Below are 17,388 nucleotides of genomic sequence, written 5' to 3' on the forward strand. Positions count from 1 at the left end.
CCCCTGTACCAGGCCTGATCCCTGAACACAGCTGTTGGTGGGGGAAGGGGGGGAAAAAAAAACGAGAAGCTAGAGCACTACAGCTGGGAGGGCGTTTGCGTTGCACACAGCTGACCTGGGTTCGATTCCCAGCATCCCATAGGGTCCCCCTGAGCACTGCCAGGAGTAACCCCTGAGCATCACCAGGTGCGACCCAGAAAGAAAAAGAAAGAAAAGAAGTTCTGCTGTGTAGCATTTGCCAGTGGTGAAGACGCTTCAGACCTATTCCAAGCCTCAGACAAGACGCCACCCAGCAGAACTGGGCGACACCCAGGTCAGCCCTCAGGGACACTGAGACACCGGAACGGGCATCATCTAGACTCTCCGTTGTGTCTGGAACCAGAGCGGATGCGTTCAATGAGGATGTGGAGAAAACCGACCTCAAATGAGCGGCTGTCCTCCCACTCGCAGCCTGAGGCCGTGCGACGTCTCAGTCCTGACCCTACGCTATACCAGGGGCCGCCATCCAGTAAAAAGAGCCTCACCTGGAGCACGGGCACCCCCTGCTGCTCCCTTCCTGCCTGCGGAATTCTCTGGAAGCTGTCACTGTTCTTAGAGGTGCCAATCCCTTCTTACTTAAACTGGCTTTCCACTGCAGAATTAAAAAAAAAAATCCAGAGCCAGAGAGAGAGAGAGTCCAGTGGGTCGGGCAGTTCCCCTGCACTCAGCTGGCCCTGAGCTCAATCCCAGCACTGCATATGGTTTCCCCAGAAGCCCCAGGAGGCACCCCTCAACTCAGAGCCAGAAGCAAACCCTGAGCACCAGCAGATGTGACCCAAAGCCCCCGCATGAAAAAATCCAGGGCTTAGAACGGCATTCTGGGAGTTAAGGAACTTGCCTTGTATGTGGCTGACCTCGGTGCTAACCCTTGCACTGCAAATAGTCTCCCGAGCTCTGCCAGGTATGGCCCCAACAGAAACAAACCCGGGCCGAGGTCCGAGCCCAGCAGACTGGGAACCGTGACTGCCCTGCCTGGAGGAGTCCTGTGGTCGCTGTCCACCGCAGACCCACTGACCTGTCTCCCCAGAGAGCCATGCAGGAGTCTGTCCTGCCACACCCCAGGTCCTCCACACCCCACTCTCTCCTCCCCACAGCTGCTGTCTCTCAGCTCTGCCTCGTCACCTTCAGTGAGGGCACAGCACCCCACTTCACGTAACATCCCTTCTCCCATCCCATTCTTTGTTTGTTTTGTCTTTTCTCTGGGGGCCACGGCCGGCGATGCTCAGGGCACACTCCTGGCTCTGCACTCAGGAATTCCTCCTGGCGGTGCCCCCGAGGCGGGGTCTAGAGCGTGATTGGTGACATCACGAATGAAGAGATGCGTGGGTTGGGTCGCGGGAGAGGCCATCGGTGCTGCCGGACATTGGAGTCAGACGGTGGGTGGTGGGTCGGCGCTTGTGTGGTTGCACGGGGGTGAAGGAGGGCCCAGGGGGTGCGTCTGGAGAGGATGAATGAGGATGTGTCTTCACTGTTCCACTGTTCCAGAGTGTCGGCAGGACTGGTCACCGTTTGGCAATCTGCTTTAGCCCCAGCTCCTGCACCGGGTGGCCGCTGAGTTGATCTTGGCAAATGAGAGTGGACGGGATGGTGCTGGGGACATGTCCGGGAGTAATTCTGTGCTGTCCCCCTGGCTCCTGCTCACTCATTCCTTGGGTAGAGGTCAGAGGTGACCGCTAGCGGTTCTGTGCCCACAGGGGGCGACTTGGCCTCGGTGGACCCCCTGGTGCTGGAGCAGTATGTGGTGGTGGCCGACTACCAGAAGCAGGAGAGCTCGGAGATCAGCCTCAGCGTGGGGCAGACAGTGGACATCATCGAGAAGAACGAGTCAGGTAGGGGGTCGGGGCCACGTCCACTCCTCGGACAGGGCGCGTGCGGGTGGGCTGGCCAGGCAGTGCCGCGGGGAGTCCATCTGCGTGGGATCCCTAGGCCCCTGGCCTGCGTCTGTCTTCTCTGAGACAGAGCCCTGTGCCACTTGTCATCTCCCGTGCCCCTCGAGAGGACCCTGGGCCCACCGCGGGACCCACGCCCCGTGTCCCCTTTGCTTTGTCACTGAGCACACCACCAGATTCTGGGTTAGGACGCAGGCATCTCTGTCTCGTCAGTCTTCCTGCTACCCCAGGCCCTTTTCTCTACACGGAGGGGGAGTGGGGTGGGCAGCATCTGGGGGAAAAGCCCCTCCGACACTTCCATCCACACCCAAATTTGGCTGGGGTGATGATGCAAGATCCAGGTCTCAGGAGAGGGAGGCCGGCCTGCGTGGTTCAGCCCAGACAGCCCCGACAGCTCTGCCCGAGCTCTTAGGGTCTCCTGGCTCGAAGTGCTTGTTTTTCCTATCTGTGAGAAGGGGTGGATTGCTGCAGATTCTCTCTTTTTAAAAAAAAACTTTTGGCGTGGAGTGATAGTCCAGCGGGGAGGGCGTTCGCCTTGCAGTGACTGACCTGGGTTCAATTCCCGGCATCCCATATGGTCCCCTGAGCACCACCAGGGGTGATTCCTGAGTGCAGAGCCAGGAGTAACCCCTGTGCATCACCAGGTGTGACCCCAACAGCAAAAAATAAAAAATAAATAAAAATTTTTAAATTTAATTTCTTTTGGTTTGGGGGGACCATACCCAGCTGTGCTCAAGGCTTACTCCTGTGGCCCTGTACTCAGGATCGCTCCTGGCAATGCTCAGAGGACCCTCTTGGGTGCTGGAGATTGGGCCAGTTTGGCCGTGTGCAGAGCAGACGCCCTCCCCGCTGCCCCACCGCCTCAGCCCCAGCTGTCAAGGCTCTCAGGCCAAGCAAGTGTGGTGTGAGGTTCATACCAGGGCACTGTGCCCCTCAGTGATCCTACAACACATATGTGACCGAGGCCCCGCTGTCCGGACCTGGGTGCCAGGACACGTCTGGGCATCTGCACACATGTGGCAGCCCCCTCGGTGTGCTCAGCCGCATGTCCCCTCTCCCTCCAGGATACATGAGTGCAGGGTGTGCGCTCCCTTTTCTCTCCATCGCGGGCCGGGGAGTCCCAGCAGGGCTGTGAGGCTCGGCCCCTGCTTCTCGGTGGCCCCAGGGACCTGAACCTGTTGATTCACGCTGGCAGGGCTGCTGGGCAGGTGCCCAGAGCCAGTGCTCCACCCCTCTGGGCCCGGGAGCGGTGCCTGGCCTCTCCTTCCGGGTTGCCTGTCGCCACCCCAGGCTGGGTTCTCTGTGTGCCCGCCCGCCCCGTCCAGGCAGCTGGGGGCCAGGTGGCCGCTGGAGGGCAGGTGTCCACCAACGAGGCCACCTTAGCAGCCCCAGCTGACCACCCGCACTCTTGGTTTCCCAGGTTGGTGGTTCGTCAGCACGGCCGAAGAACAAGGCTGGGTGCCCGCCACCTGTCTGGAGGGGCAGGACGGGGTGCAGGATGAGTTTTCCCTACAGCCGGAAGAAGGTAGGCCGGGCCTGTCAGCGCCAGCTGTGCCCTTCTCGGGTCTGGTCATGTAGTTCTGGGCCCCACCGTGCTGCGTCTAATCTCGGGGCTGCCCGGGTCGGCCGCTGGAGACTGTCCACCCTCTCCAAGGACCTTTGGTTTGGGCCTGGAGGGGAGTGTTGGGGCCATAGCTGCTGGCGCTCAGGACTTACTCTTGGCAGTGCTTGGGGGGACTCTTTGTGGTATCGGGAATCAAACCAGGCTTGGCTGTCCGCAAGGTAAGCACCTTACCTCCTGAGCTCTCTCTTCAACCCCACCTAAGGGACCTTTGGAAGCGAAGCAGGGCCAGACACACACACACACACACACACGTGCGCGCGCACACACACACACACACACACACACACACATGGTCCCCAGAAGCTCCCTCTGCCCCCTCCCGGGCACTGCCTCCTTGGCGTCATTCAGGGACCAAGATCCAGCGCAACTTCCGGCTCATCTGCAGCCTGGAGCTGCGTATTGAGATTCTGTTTGTTCTGCCGGTTTCACGGCCCTAGGGTTAGGATGATTCCCCCCCACCCCACCCCCATGCACCACACATGTGGGATGACCCCATCATTGCAGTACACTCTTGGCATGACCCTGTCCATGCCCACACATTTACAGTGACCCCCTCCGTGCACCACACAGGCTTCAGCTCCCAAGAACTCGCCCTGCGCTCCCCACTGTACCATCTCTCCGGCCCCTGCTACCCAACTGTACCATCTGTGTGGCCCCGGCTTATTTTTTCATTATTATAGGTATTCAGTGGGATAGTTCCTATAACCCCGTGGCCAGCCACCTCCGTCTGGTAGCAAGCCGTCAGTTCCTCTCCTAGAGCCGTGCCCCTGAGTGCTGGGGCCTTCTCCGTGTGGGTTTCTCCAGGGTGATGCCAGCCAGAAAGCGCAGGGGACTGTGTGTCGGGTGCAGGCGTGGCCAGTGCTCCTCGGAGCAGAATATCAGGAGCTCCATAGAAACGCTGTGCCTCCCCTGCTCGTTCCTGGGGACCCCTGGGGATGCGTCTTACAGCCGAGGCAGCAGGCTCAGTGGGGGCGGAACCCCGTTTCCCTGGGGGTTGGCTCCTTCCCCATCCCCATCGCCTGCCCCCAGCTGCCCCTTTCCTAAGTTCAAGATAATCCTCCCGGGCGTTGGGCCTTTGGAGGACACATGGGGTTGGTATAGGGTCTTGGACAGGCTTGGGGACTCTGGACGGTTCTCTTCTCACCGCTGTCTTCTGTCCTTCACCTCCACATGCTGCCCGCTAGTGTCGTGGAGGTACTGGTCTCTGCCCCAGCCTGTGAGCCGCCGCCGGACGCTGGGGGACTTGTACGCCGTCAGCTGGCGTCCAGGTGCCGCTGACCGTGGGGCGTGGCTGCTCGCTGCATCTGCATGTCCCTGCCGCCTGCCCCCCCTGCCTGTTGCATGCTCCTCTGCTGGCATGCGGGTGTGGGAGGAGGGACCCTGGGCTGGGCGGGGCCTCAGGCAGGGAAGGAGGCCTGAGGGCTGCTGCCAGGGTCCGAGTCACTCACCGGCACCTTGGAGTTTCATGCGGGAGAAAACCTTACGCGGGAAGGGGGGGCATCTCGGTTCCTCTCCCCGCGAGGCCCGGGCTAGGCTGGCCGTGTGGCTGGACCCAGGGCTGGAGACGGCCGTCCCCTTTCCCAGCTCGCTGCCTTCTCGGGGTGACGACCACTTAGGGCACCCTTCACGGTGCCATTCCCAGCACCTGTTGTGACTAGCCCACTCAGGTCCTGCACCTTCCTGGAAGCAGCCACAGTGTCACTTTGGCCAGACCATGTGGACGGAAGCTGGCAGTGCCCCCCCTACCCCCCGCTCTCCCCAGTAGAGGCAGGTGGCGTCCACCGTGGCACCTACAAGGTCCCCTCCAATCTTAGGCTTGACATCACTGGGTGTCCCTTGGGGACCAGAAAGTGCCCCCAGGGGCTAGAAGACCCCCAGCTCCACCCCACCATCAGCTTTCATCCCAGGCATGTGGGAGGCAGCGTGCACCCTGTCCCACGGGACCAAATAGACCCTTTCTGCATCACTGGCCACCCCACCCTGCTGCTGCCTCCCAGAGATAGGGAACTGCTCGGTACCTGGTACCCTGACATCGGCCCAGGCCCTGCCCCTCCCCCACTGCTCTCTGCACCCCCGGGCCTGCCCCCAGTACCCCCCACCCGAAGGACCTCCAGCCTCTTTTACCCGTCTTCACAGCCAGAGCCAGTGGGGTGAGGCAGCGAGCTGCAGGCTTGTCCCCCCAGCATGACCAGAGGGGACCCAGGAGCTGTGGACGGGACTCAGCAGGAGGCCCCTCGCTGGGTGGGTGGGAGGGTCATCTGGATGCTTCCTCTGGGGCTCTGGGAGCAAGGGAGGAGGAACCCCGGGGCTGTGGTGTAGAAGGTTCCCCGAGACACGCATGCAGACAGGCTTCAGGTGCAGCCGGGTCCAGGGGCTGGGAAGTAGCTAAGGGAAAACAGCAGGGGGCGGGGCAGCAGCTGCCCGTGTCCCCCCACAGGGGCCGGTTTCCACCTGAATCAGGCTCCACGCCGACTGTCCTGAGCTTCAGAGGAGCCCTGGGGTGGGGGGACGGGATTAAGCAGCCCCTTTGGTGGGAGCAGAGGGTTTCTGCCCCTCCGTCAGGGCTGCTCCTACGCTAAACACTGGACAGTCCCCGCACAGGCCTGGTGCTGGAGGTGGGCAAATGAATGAATGAATGAATGAATGGGTGAGCGAGTGAGACAGACTAGGGGTCCCCAGATGTGACCTGAGAGAGGATCAGTGTGTGTGTGTCCAGGAGGGATTGCAGAGGGAACAGGACATGCCATTGTCCACTCTCCTTGGTTCAGGCACACAGGGTCGCCTGAAGCAACCCGAGGGCCTGCTGGCCACCCAGAACTTCTGCAGGGGGCCAGGGCTGCTCATGGCTCTCAGTCTTGGCCCTCATCAGCAACCCGGGGTTCTCAGTGCCCTTCCCTTCCCCCCCCCCCCCCCCCCCCCCGCAGAGGAGAAGTACACTGTCATCTACCCGTACACGGCACGTGACCAGGACGAGATAAACCTGGAGAGAGGGGCTGTGGTGGAGGTCATCCAGAAAAACCTGGAAGGCTGGTGGAAAATCAGGTACGCACTGCAGGGGGTGGGGCTCAGGTCCAGTGTGGTCCAGCTGCACCACGGCCCGTGAGTGGCTCAGAGGGAGTAAGGTTTCTGCCAGAGACAGTAAAAAAATGCTTCTCCCCACACGTTAGTCTGTCTGGCTCCTCTCCCTATCCAGATCATTCTCACATTTCACCTTTTGTAAAAACCTGCGAGCAGGGGCTAGAGAGAACACAGCGGGTTGGGCGTTTGCCTTGCATGCGGCTGACCCAGGTTCAAATCCCAGCATCCCATATGGTCCCCTGAGCACCACCAGGAGTAACTTCTGAGTGCAGAGCCAGGAGTAACCCCTGAGCATCACCAGGTGTCATGCCAAAAAAGCCCCCCCCCCCAAAAAAAAAAAAAAAAAAAAACAACAACTACAAAAAAAACCCTCCGAGTAGACAGTAAGACAGATCACAGGGATGGAACCACTCAGCAACTCCCCCTTCTCTCAGGGAGCAAAGAACTGGAGGCAGGACTGGGGGTAGTATTTTAGGGCTCTCATGCAGGGGCGCCATGTGGGTGGCGACTCAGAGACCCACTTACAGATGCTGTCTGAGCGTCTCCGCCTCTGCTAGACCCCCCCTTGAGGATGGCAGCCTGGCCTCTTCCCAGCTGTAGAAAGTCACAGAATCTGGGGCTAGAGTGATGAGGTACAGCGGGTAGGGCACTTGCCTTGAATGAGGCCCACCGGGGTGGAACCCCATGTGGTCCCCTGAGCACAGAGCCAGGAGTAGACCCTGAGCATTCCCCCTCTAAAATACAACAAACGTTCCAGAGTCCTCCCCCCTGCCCGCCCCCATCAGCCTAAGAGCCAGGCTCTGGCGACAGGAAACGGGGGCAGGAGAGAAGCCCCCGGGTCAGGCTGCATCCATCCGCCTCCTTCTGCCTTCCTCTCGCAGGTACCAGGGCAAGGAGGGCTGGGCCCCGGCCTCCTACCTGAAGAAGAGCAGCGGGGAGCCCCTGGCCCCCAAGCCCGGGCCCTCCTCCCCCGCCCCCTCGGGCATGCCCGAGCTGGATGGGCTTTGCCGGCAGCAGAGCTCAGCGGGCCGGGACAAGGAACTGCTCAACCACCAGAGGGACGGCCGCTTGGAAGGACGCCTGGGGCCGGACAGTGACAGCAGCAAACAGCGTGAGTGATGTCAGCCTCGCCACCTCGCTGTTCAGGACAGGAAAGGTCACACTTGCTCACCAACCCAAGAGTAATCCCTGAGCACAGAGCTGAGAGTAGGCCTTGAGCACAGCCAGGCATGGCCAAATCCTCTTCCCCCCCCCCCCCACTCTGCAAAAAAAAAAGACCCAAAAACCAGAAGAGTCTGGTGTTGTGGCTCATTGTAGAGCACAAGCTCTGTGCATGGGGCACCTCAGTTCGATTCCTGACACCATAAAGAAGGGGAAAGTTGGGGACTGGAGCGATAGCACAGCAGGGAGGGCATTTGCCTTGCACACGGCCAACCCGGGTTCGATTCCCAGCATCCCATCGGGTCCCCTGAGCACCGCCAGGACTAATTCCTAAGTGTCTGAGCCAGGAGTAACCCCTGAGCATCGCCGGGTGTTCCCCAAAAAGAAAAAAAGAAAAAGAAAAAGAAAGGGAAAGTGTCGGCCGGGGAGAGGCTGGCCACAGGCTGTGCCCACCTGAGGCTCAGATAAACCCCAGCTCCACCTCTCCCAAGCACCGAGCCCGCAGCACCCCCCAAACCAAGGAATAAATAAAAGTAAGTCCAAGTCACAGCGGAGGAAGAACAGTGTTTCAGCAGCACAGGGTTTGTTTGCTGGGAAAATGGAGCCTGAGCCTTAAGTGAATCCATGCAATGTAAAAACAACCCTGTTGTTAGGGGCTGGCCTTGCACGTGGTCCACCCAGGTCCAATCCCCGGCACCCGCAGGGTTCCCTGAGGCCTTCCAGGACTGAGCCCTGAGCATTGCTGGGTGTGGTCCCCCCCCGCTAAAAAATTGTTTTGTAATTCTGTAATAAGCCTTTGTTGTTCAGGGAACCCTTAGCACGGGGATGCCTGCACTGTGATTTGTGTCCAGTAAGCCCCGTTCGAGTGTGAGCCCTGGTATGGCACGCCCGTGTCTGCCCTCTCTTTTGCTCCCAGGCACAATCTGATGCCCTGCCTGCCTCGTGCCAGGAGCTCTCCCGTTCATGCCCGCCCCGGCCCCGGGTAGCCCGCCCCGCCCGCCTGTTGCAGCGAGGGCCTCCTGCTTGCACCCCTTGTGTTAGCCCTGAGCCTGTGGGAGGTTCGTCAGGACTCCAGGGCCCGGCCCACACAGCTGCAGGGACAGCCTCTGCCGCTTTCTCCCCCACAGCCCTGTGGGGCATCTAATCTCCCACAGCGGCCCCGGTTCTGCCCAGAGTGGACTGAGTCTTGTTTCTCCGCAGGATCGCCCAGGATGCGGCAGAGACCCCCTCCCCGCCGGGACATGACCATCGTGAGTGCAGCTCCCGGGACCACCCCGAACCCCTCCTCAGCCAGGCCCCCTCACACCCACCTCAACCAGGCCCCTCACACCCACCTCAGCTGGGCCCCTTCAAACCCACCTCAGCAGGGCCCTCTCACCCCCACCTCAGCTGTGCCCCCTCACCCCACCTCAGCTGGACCCCCCTCACACCCACCTCAACTAGGCCCGTCCCACCTACCTCAGTGGTGCCCCCTCACCCCCACTGCGGCTCAGAGCCCTCTTCTCTACCTCAACTGGCCACTTCACCCTCACCTCACTCTTTCCAAGGATGCTGTGTCCTCAGGGCTGGAGAAAAAAATCCAGTGGGCAGGGTGCTTACCTGGCATGCAGTTCGCATGGACTGGATTCCCGGGTCCCTCTAGGGTCCCTCGAGCCCGCCAGGAGTGATCCCTGAGCGCCCAGAAAATGTCCAAGGCAGCAAGGACTCACTGGCTGGTGCTTGGTGATCCCTGGACCCCACCCCTTCTGTGGGCCTTATCCCAGTTTCCTCAAAGAAGGGGCTTCGAAACCCGAGTGGGATGAGGCACTGGGTGTGTTCGGGGTACGCTTCTGATATTTGACTTTCCTGCCCCCATTCAGAGTTCGCGGGTAGGGGCCAGGAGCCAGAGAGCTAGTAGAGTCAGGAAGGTGCTTGCTTTGCATGCATCTGATGCGGGTTCCAACCCCGGCATCCCGTGTGGTCCCCCAAGCCCCACCAGGAATGATCCCTGAGTGCAGAGTCAGGAGTGAGCCCTGAGCACCACCGGGTGTGGCCCCCAAACCAAAATAAAATACAGGACAGTTGGGGAGGGAGAGACAGTACAGCAGGTAAGGCGCTTGTCGTACAAGCCTGACCCAGTTCCAATCCCGGCATCCCATATGGTTCCGCCAGCACCAGCAGGAGTGAATCCTGGGCTCACAGCCAGGAATACGTAGTCCCTGAGCATCATCCAGTGCACCCCAAAAACGAAAAAAGAATCCCGGCCCCCATCCCTTTAGCACCCAGCCCCCCTGCCCCCCCGCTCAGCCGTGTGGCTGTGCCCTCGGACCCCACTCAGCTCTGTCTCCTTGCCCAGCCTCGAGGCCTGAACCTGCCCAAGCCGCCTGTGCCACCGCAGGTGGAGGAGGAATACTACACCATTGCCGAGTTCCAGACCACCATCCCCGACGGCATCAGCTTCCAGGCCGGCCTGAAGGTGGAGGTGAGTGCCCGGGCTCCCGCACCAACCCAGGAGCTTGGGATTGGCAGCAGTTTCTTGCTCACAGGAACTGTCAGGGAAGGTGGGGCGTCCCCCCACACCTGACAGCCTTCCTGTCACCAGCACCCCCTCCAGGTGGTCTCCTTGGTTCCACCCAGCGAACCTCCTGGATTCCTCCTCGTGGTTCGGAATTGCCAGTAGGATTTGCAGTGATGGGGTGTGTTCTGTGGGTTTAAGGGTCGTTGAAGCAAAATGCATCCCGGGGCCAGAGCCATGGGACAGTGGGGGGACATTTGCCTTGCGGTCAGCCCAGGTTCCATCTCCGGCATCCTGTAGATCCCCTTAGCTCTGCCAGGAGTGATTCCCAAGTGCAGAGCCAGGGGTAACCCCTGAGCATCACTCAAGACAAAAACAAATATTAACTCCCGATTTTCACTCTGGCAGAGATGGCCGGTGTGGTCACTCAGTGGCTGAACACCTTCCGTGTGTGCGAGGCCCCAGGTCTGACTTCCGACACTGCAGAGTAGTAACAGAGGCAGGGACTTCTGTCCCTCCCCTTCCTGCCACTTGACTCCTCTCTCATGTTTCCCACCTTCGGCTGTTTCTGCTCCCAGCTTGGAGGATTTTACCTCTCGGGTTTGCCCTCTCACTTCGGTCTACTGCTTCCTTGCTTTCCTCTCGGGTCTTTCGGTGTTCAATGTTGTGTTCTTGTTCGGGGGTATCTATTCTTTCCTGAATCAGCTGCCCTGTGTCTCTCTCTCCAGGAGACACATGTTGGTGCAGTTGACACCCTGCTGGTAGTTGTTCTTACTTCCTCCCTGATAAGTCACTTGCCCTGGAATTGGTGCCGTGCCCATCGTTCTCCTGGTGTCAGGGCTTCCCTGGGGCCTCTGCAGTGCGGGCGGCGGCACAGCCCACTTGAGAAGTGACCCCGGTCGGCCTCCATGGGGACAGCTCATGTAGGGGTGCCCCCGGACCAGAGCTTTGCACACCGGAGAGTGTTTCTTTTCTGACACACGCTCCCACGCTCATTCTCCTGTGTGAGCAGTTGCCTTCCAGTCCCGCCTGTCCCGCGAGCCGACACTTCATGCAGCCTGGCTGCCCCTGCTGTTGTCCTTGGTCGTCCACCCCACACCGACCTGAGATACGTACATACTCTAGGCCTGGAGTATGTGCGCACACACGCACACACACTCCTGAGAGTCCTTTAGGCCTAGAGTAAGTACACATGCACACACATGCGCACACACACACACACACACACACATACACACCTGAAAGTCCTTTAGGCCCAGAGTATGTGCACATGCGCGCACATACACACACACACACACACACACACACACATACACACCTGAAAGTCCTTGAGGCCCAGAGTATGTGCACACATGCATACACACACACATACACATACACACACATACACCTGAGAGTCCTTTAGACCTAGAGTATGTACACACACACACTAGTCCTTTAGGCATAGAGTGTACACTCACGCACGCTCACACACACACACACACACACACACATCTTTTATAGCAGAGCCCTCTACACTCATGTACACAAACACACACATTGAACAGCAGAGCCCTCAGCACACATGCACACATACACACATACACACACACCCCTTGTACAGCAGAGCCCTCTGCAGACACACACACACACACACAGAGAATGGAGCCCTCTGCTGCCATCCTGGCCCACAGCCCCTTTCTGCCTCTTTTTCCCACGGGTGAGCCTCACCGTGTCCTTTGAGCCCCTTCTCCCCTCCATCTCCAGGGCTTCCCTTTGTCTTCACGCCCTGGTTCCCGTGCGCTGGTTGCCCAGACTGAGAACTGCCGTTCGCTCCATCTCGTCTGGAATCCAAAAGTCCGACTGGGTTTTAAAAGTCCTCCAAGCGCCTCCCCCAGACGTCTAAAAAAAACCTGTCAAACTTCCTTCTTCTTTAAGACACTGCCTGTCCCCCGTTTCATACAAGCACACCTCATTGTTCGAGCTTGCTGGCTAACTGGACATGCGCTGGTAAACACCACCACTCCCTGGTTCGGAATGTTCCAGAATCTGCCAAGGGTAGACAGTGCAGACAGAGTACAGGCCAGTGCACGGGACAGATGGGAAGCAAGGAGCAGACGGGTGCACGGGACAGACAATGCATGGGGGTTGAGGACTGAGTCTCCGTGGCATTAGGCAGTTGGCAGACCCCTGGGTTTTCTGGAGGTACTGAGTCTCCCTGGGGGATACCCTCACATTGTTTCTGGCTTTCCTACCCAGGTAACTTCGCAGGAGACACTTAACTAATTTCTTTTATTTCTCCGTGAAGCCTGCCTAGCTTCAGTGCTCAGAGCTTAGACTGGTCCTACACTCGGGTCACTCCTGATGGGACTTGGGGGACCGTATGTGGTGCTAGGGATTGAAGCTGGGTCGGCCGCCTACACTGCAGGAACTCTACATGCTGTATTGTTGCTTCAGACTTTGCTTTAAGGGTACTTTCACACCTCTTAAAAACATATGGTCCCATGGGACTGGAATGATAGCACAGCGGGTAGGTCGTTTGCCTTGCACGTGGCCAACCCGGGTTCGATTCCCAGCATCCCATATGGTCCCCTGAGCATCGCCAGGGGTAATTCCTGAGTGCAGAACCAGGAGTGACCCCTGAGCATCACCAGGTGTGACCCAAAAAGCCAAAACAAACAAACAAACAAAAAAACCATATGGTCCCAAAAGGTTACTCCACATGAGCTGGGGGAGAAGGCAGCTGGGATAGAGCAGGGATGGAGGGATCACTAAGTCAGTGATGGTTGGAGGGATCGCTCGGGATGGGAGACGTGTGCTGGAAGTAGATAAAGGACCCAGTGGATGGCCTCTCAGTATCTGTATTGCAAACCATAACGCCCAAAAGGAGAGAGAGAATAAGAAGGAAGTTGTCTTCCATAGAGGCAGAGGGTGGGGTGGGGGTGGCGGGAGGGATCACGGACACGGACGGACACGGTCCTCCCATTGTTCATCGATTTGCTCGAGCGGGCCCAGTAACATCTCCATCGTGAGATTTGTTGTTACTGTGTCTGGCATATCGAATACGTCACGGGGAGCTTGCCAGGCTCTGCCGTGCGGGCGAGATACTCTCGGTAGCTTGCCGGGCTCTCCGAGAGGGGCGGAGGAATCGAACTCGGGTCGGCCATGTTGGCTGCTTGTAAGGCAAATGCCCTACCGCTGTGCTATCGCTCCAACCCATACCGGATACTGGGATACTGGGGACATTGGTGGTAGGAAAGATACACTGGTGGAGGGATGGGTGTTTGATCGTCGTAAGACTGAAACTCAATCGTGAAAGCTTTGAAACTGTATCCCACAGTGATTCATTTATAAATAAATATATGGTCCCACCCAAAGCCCCCAGCAGAGTTCCACAGTCCCTGTGTCCCTCCGCACAGACCATTGGCCTTGGGGTCCCCAGAGCGGCCCCGCTGGAAGCTTCTCCCCTCTGGGAACCTCCCTTCCGTGGTCAGCATCCAAGGGCTTGTTGGTTTGGCCTCGGCTGTTCGCTGGTTTGGCCCCTGTCCATCCCACGTATGCGTGAGATCATCTGGCATTCGCCTCCTTCCTCCTGACTTATTTCACTTCGCATAACGCCCTCCAGTTCCATCCGAGCTGCAGCCAAGGCAGGAACCTGGGACTGCTCAGCTCGGCCCTCCTCGGCCAGCTCTCTGCCTTGTGCTGGGCGTGTCGCCGCCTCTGCAGCCCCCTCTCTGTGCCTGGACTGCTGGGTCGTTCCCGGCTCCTGCCTGTCGTCAAAGGCAGTGCGGCGGCCGTAGGTGTGCAGGAATCTTCAGATTCGGAGTGTGCGGACCATGGAGGGCTTGGGGTGCAGTTACTGCATCGCTCGGGAGGAGGTCTGAATCACTTGCGAACGCTCTGGAATGCAGGACTGCTGAGCCGGGCCCCCCACCCTTGCGGAAGGCAGGCTTCCTCCCTGCCGCCCCCACCACCCACTGCTGTTTCTGGCTGACTTGGTAGAATATTCTCGTAGCTGACGCTGGCCTCACACTGTGCTTTGGGTTTGTCTCCCCGGGAGCGGGGATGATGCCCATCCTTTGCTCATCAGCGTCTGCTGGGAAGCCCTACCCTTCTCCGCACTTTGGGATGGGTTTGTTTCTTGTGGACCTCTGCGACCTTGGGGATCAGCCTTTGTGCGCTGCTGGGGTGCTCGTGTTCATGGGGGCTGGCTTTCCTGGGGCTGGCAGCCAGCTTCCCTGTGTCTGTGTTTTGCGTTCTGAACTCCTCTGATAAGGATCCCAGTCGTGTGAGGCTCAGAGATGGGCGGCCAGAGGTCAGGAAATCAGTCTCCCCGCTTGGGGGCACGGCCTGATTTGGCAGCGTCTCATGGTCCAGCAACAACCTACTCCTTTCCCTCTCCTTCCTCTGTCACCTCTGCTTTCTCTGTCAACTCTCAAAGCCACGGTCTGTCCTCTGGGCTGTGTCGGGGCTGCTTGGGAGGAATCCCGAGTGAGGAAGGAACATACCCCGTGTGAGGGGTCCTGACTCAAGGAAGTTCCCCAGGAAGATCCCCCATGGGTGATCCACCAGAGACGATCTAGCCTGGGTGATCCATCAAGGCGGAGCCATCATGGGTGATCCACCAGCAGTAGTGATCCACTAGGGATGATTCTTCGTGGGTGTTCCATTGCGGTGATCCACCAGACACAGCCCAATAAGGGTGATCCATCGTGGTGATCCTCTAGGGACGATTCATCATGAGTGATCCATGACGGTGATCCACCAGGCACTGTTCACTCTGGGTGATCCACCAGCTGCAGCCCAATAAGGGTGATCCATGACGGTGATCCACCAGGCACTGTTCACTCTGGGTGATCCACTGTGTGACCTGCCAGGGATAACCCATTGATTAGGGGTAATCCACCAGGGACGATCCAGTATGGGGCCCCACCAGGGTTACTCTGCCATGGGTGCTGCCTGGAATGCAACATCCCTGCCCATAGACCCCCCTCCCCATGCCACACGTGCTAGCATGGCCCCCAGAGCCTGTCCTGGACCCACTGGTGGTCCTGGCATCATGCCTACTAGTGCTCCTTCCTCCTGTTCTCCCCCAGGTGATCGAGAAGAACTTGAGTGGCTGGTGGTACATTCAGATTGAGGACAAGGAGGGCTGGGCCCCTGCCACCTTCATCGACAAGTACAAGAAGACCAGCAGTGCCTCCAGGCCCAACTTCCTGGCTCCCCTGCCCCCTGAAGTAACCCAGCTCCGTCTGGGGGAGGCGGCTGCAGCGGACCTCCTGGGCAGCGAAGCCACGGGCCCCTCCCGGCCCCTGCCCGATGCCCCCCATGGTGCTGCGGAGCCCGGGCTGCTGTGGACCAAAGACTGGAAGGGCGGGAAGGAGGGTCCGCGGAAGGTGTCTGTGGACATGTTCTCGTGCGCCGGCTACGAGGAGATCTCGGACCCCGACCTGGAGGAGAAGCCCAGCCTCCCGCCCCGGAAGGAGTCCATCATCAAGTCAGAGGGGGGACAGCTCCGGGCCGCCTCGCCCAAGCCCGGCATGATCCTGCCGCTGATTCCCGCCAAGCTCGTAAGCCCGGCCCAGGACAGCCGGAGGCCTGAGCCCAAAGTGGACAGGGCCAAGATGCTGCAGCTGAGGAACGAGAGAGGGCTGGAGTGTGGCCACAAGGTGCTGGCCAAGGAAGTGAAGAAGCCCCACCTCCGGCCCGTGACCAAGTGCAAAGCCGACCCCCCGGAGGAGAAACCGGAGGCCGCCCCCCCGAACCCCTTCTTAAAGTCCAAACCTCAGGTAAGGCCCAAGCCTGCACCGAGCCCCAGAGCCGAGCCCCTTCCGGGCGAAGACCCGGTGGACATCTGCAACCTCAGGAGCAAGCTCCGGCCGGCCAAGGCCCCGGAGAGACCCCCGCTGGACGGGGACAGCAGCCCCCAGGCTCCTGGGGGCCCGGACGGAGCCCCCAGCCGTAGCCTCGCCCCCGCTGAGGGGCCTGGTCGCCCGCAGGACAGGACGGCCAGACCAGACGGGCTCGGACCCAGGGAGGGGCCCTGCCGAGTCCCCCCCAGGCCGGCCAAGACTGCAGATCCGCTGCCCAAGAACGTGCCTGTCCCTCTCCAGGAGGCGGCCCAGCAGCGGCCGGTGGTGCTGCCCCGGCGACCACCACCCCCCAAGAAAACCTCGTCGTCATCGTCCAGGCCCCTGGCGGAGGTCAGGGGGCCACCGCGTGAAGCCAGTGAGGGCAGGCCCCCTCCCACCCTGGGCCCGGGCCCGGGGCGGGCCCTGCTCGTCCCTCCCAAAGCCAAACCTTTCCTCTCCGGCGCTCTGGGGGCCCCCGAGGATCCTCGAGGCAGAAGTGGCCCAGGGCCCCGGGTGCCGGGCCTGCTGGGGGACAGCAGGGAGAGGCTGCCCACGGGCCCTGTCCCCAGCCTCGACGGCCCGAAGGACTCTGTGTACGTGGCCGTGGCCGACTTCGACGGTGACGAGGACGCCAGCAGCTTCCAGGAGGGCACCGTGTTCCAGGTCCGGGAGAAGAACGGCAGTGGCTGGTGGTTCTGCCAGGTCCTGAGCGGGGCGCCCTCCTGGGAAGGGTGGGTGCCCTCCAACTATCTCAGGAAGAAGCCCTAGCCCCCGGCCTCGCCCCGCCCGGCCCTGCTGGCTGACCCCCATATTTAAGGCACCTCTAATATACCAACCTCCAACGCAGCTGCGCAGGAAGGAAGATTATTTTTGGGGGTGGGGGGCAAGTCCTGTGGCTTCTTCCCTCCAGGGTGGAGTGTGACACCCGCTTCCCCCCACCCAGGGCATCCCCTGGAGGCCCAGAGGCCACTGCGTCCCCATGCCTTCCCTTTGTGCCCATTCCTACCCCCCAATCACCTGGACTCTGCAGGGCCACCGGGCACCAGACCGCCACACCCAGAGAACCGGCTTAAACCGGCAGACCAAATCCAGCCTCGTCCCCGATGCCCAGCTCAGCTGCCCAGAGGCCTCCGGGCCCCGAGACTGTCTGCGTGGTGTCCCCAATGCCTGGCACTGCAGACGCCCCCCTTCCTGGAGTGTCTGGGGCCAGCCCCCAGGAGGACCTCTCAGTGGCCGCTAGATAACGAACAACCCCTCTGGGGGTGGACATGG

General features: G+C 60.2%; 1 protein-coding gene across 1 annotated transcript in view; it reads left to right on the plus strand.

The window, feature by feature from the left end:
• Positions 1-16,973, plus strand: part of SH3PXD2B (SH3 and PX domains 2B) — a 51,719-nt gene extending 34,746 nt beyond the window's left edge. Inside the window, exons 7-13 of the mRNA XM_056112305.1 lie at positions 1,734-1,868; positions 3,349-3,453; positions 6,477-6,594; positions 7,512-7,741; positions 8,992-9,041; positions 10,127-10,252; positions 15,361-16,973. Of these exons, the coding sequence (XP_055968280.1) occupies positions 1,734-1,868; positions 3,349-3,453; positions 6,477-6,594; positions 7,512-7,741; positions 8,992-9,041; positions 10,127-10,252; positions 15,361-16,884 (2,288 nt within the window). The 3' untranslated portion in view covers positions 16,885-16,973. The remainder of the gene's footprint in view (positions 1-1,733; positions 1,869-3,348; positions 3,454-6,476; positions 6,595-7,511; positions 7,742-8,991; positions 9,042-10,126; positions 10,253-15,360) is intronic.
• Positions 16,974-17,388: the final 415 nt, after the last annotated feature.

This window comes from Sorex fumeus, unplaced genomic scaffold, assembly GCF_029834395.1.
Source record: "Sorex fumeus unplaced genomic scaffold, SorFum_2.1 ptg000017l, whole genome shotgun sequence".
NCBI classification, from domain to species: Eukaryota; Metazoa; Chordata; class Mammalia; order Eulipotyphla; family Soricidae; genus Sorex; species Sorex fumeus.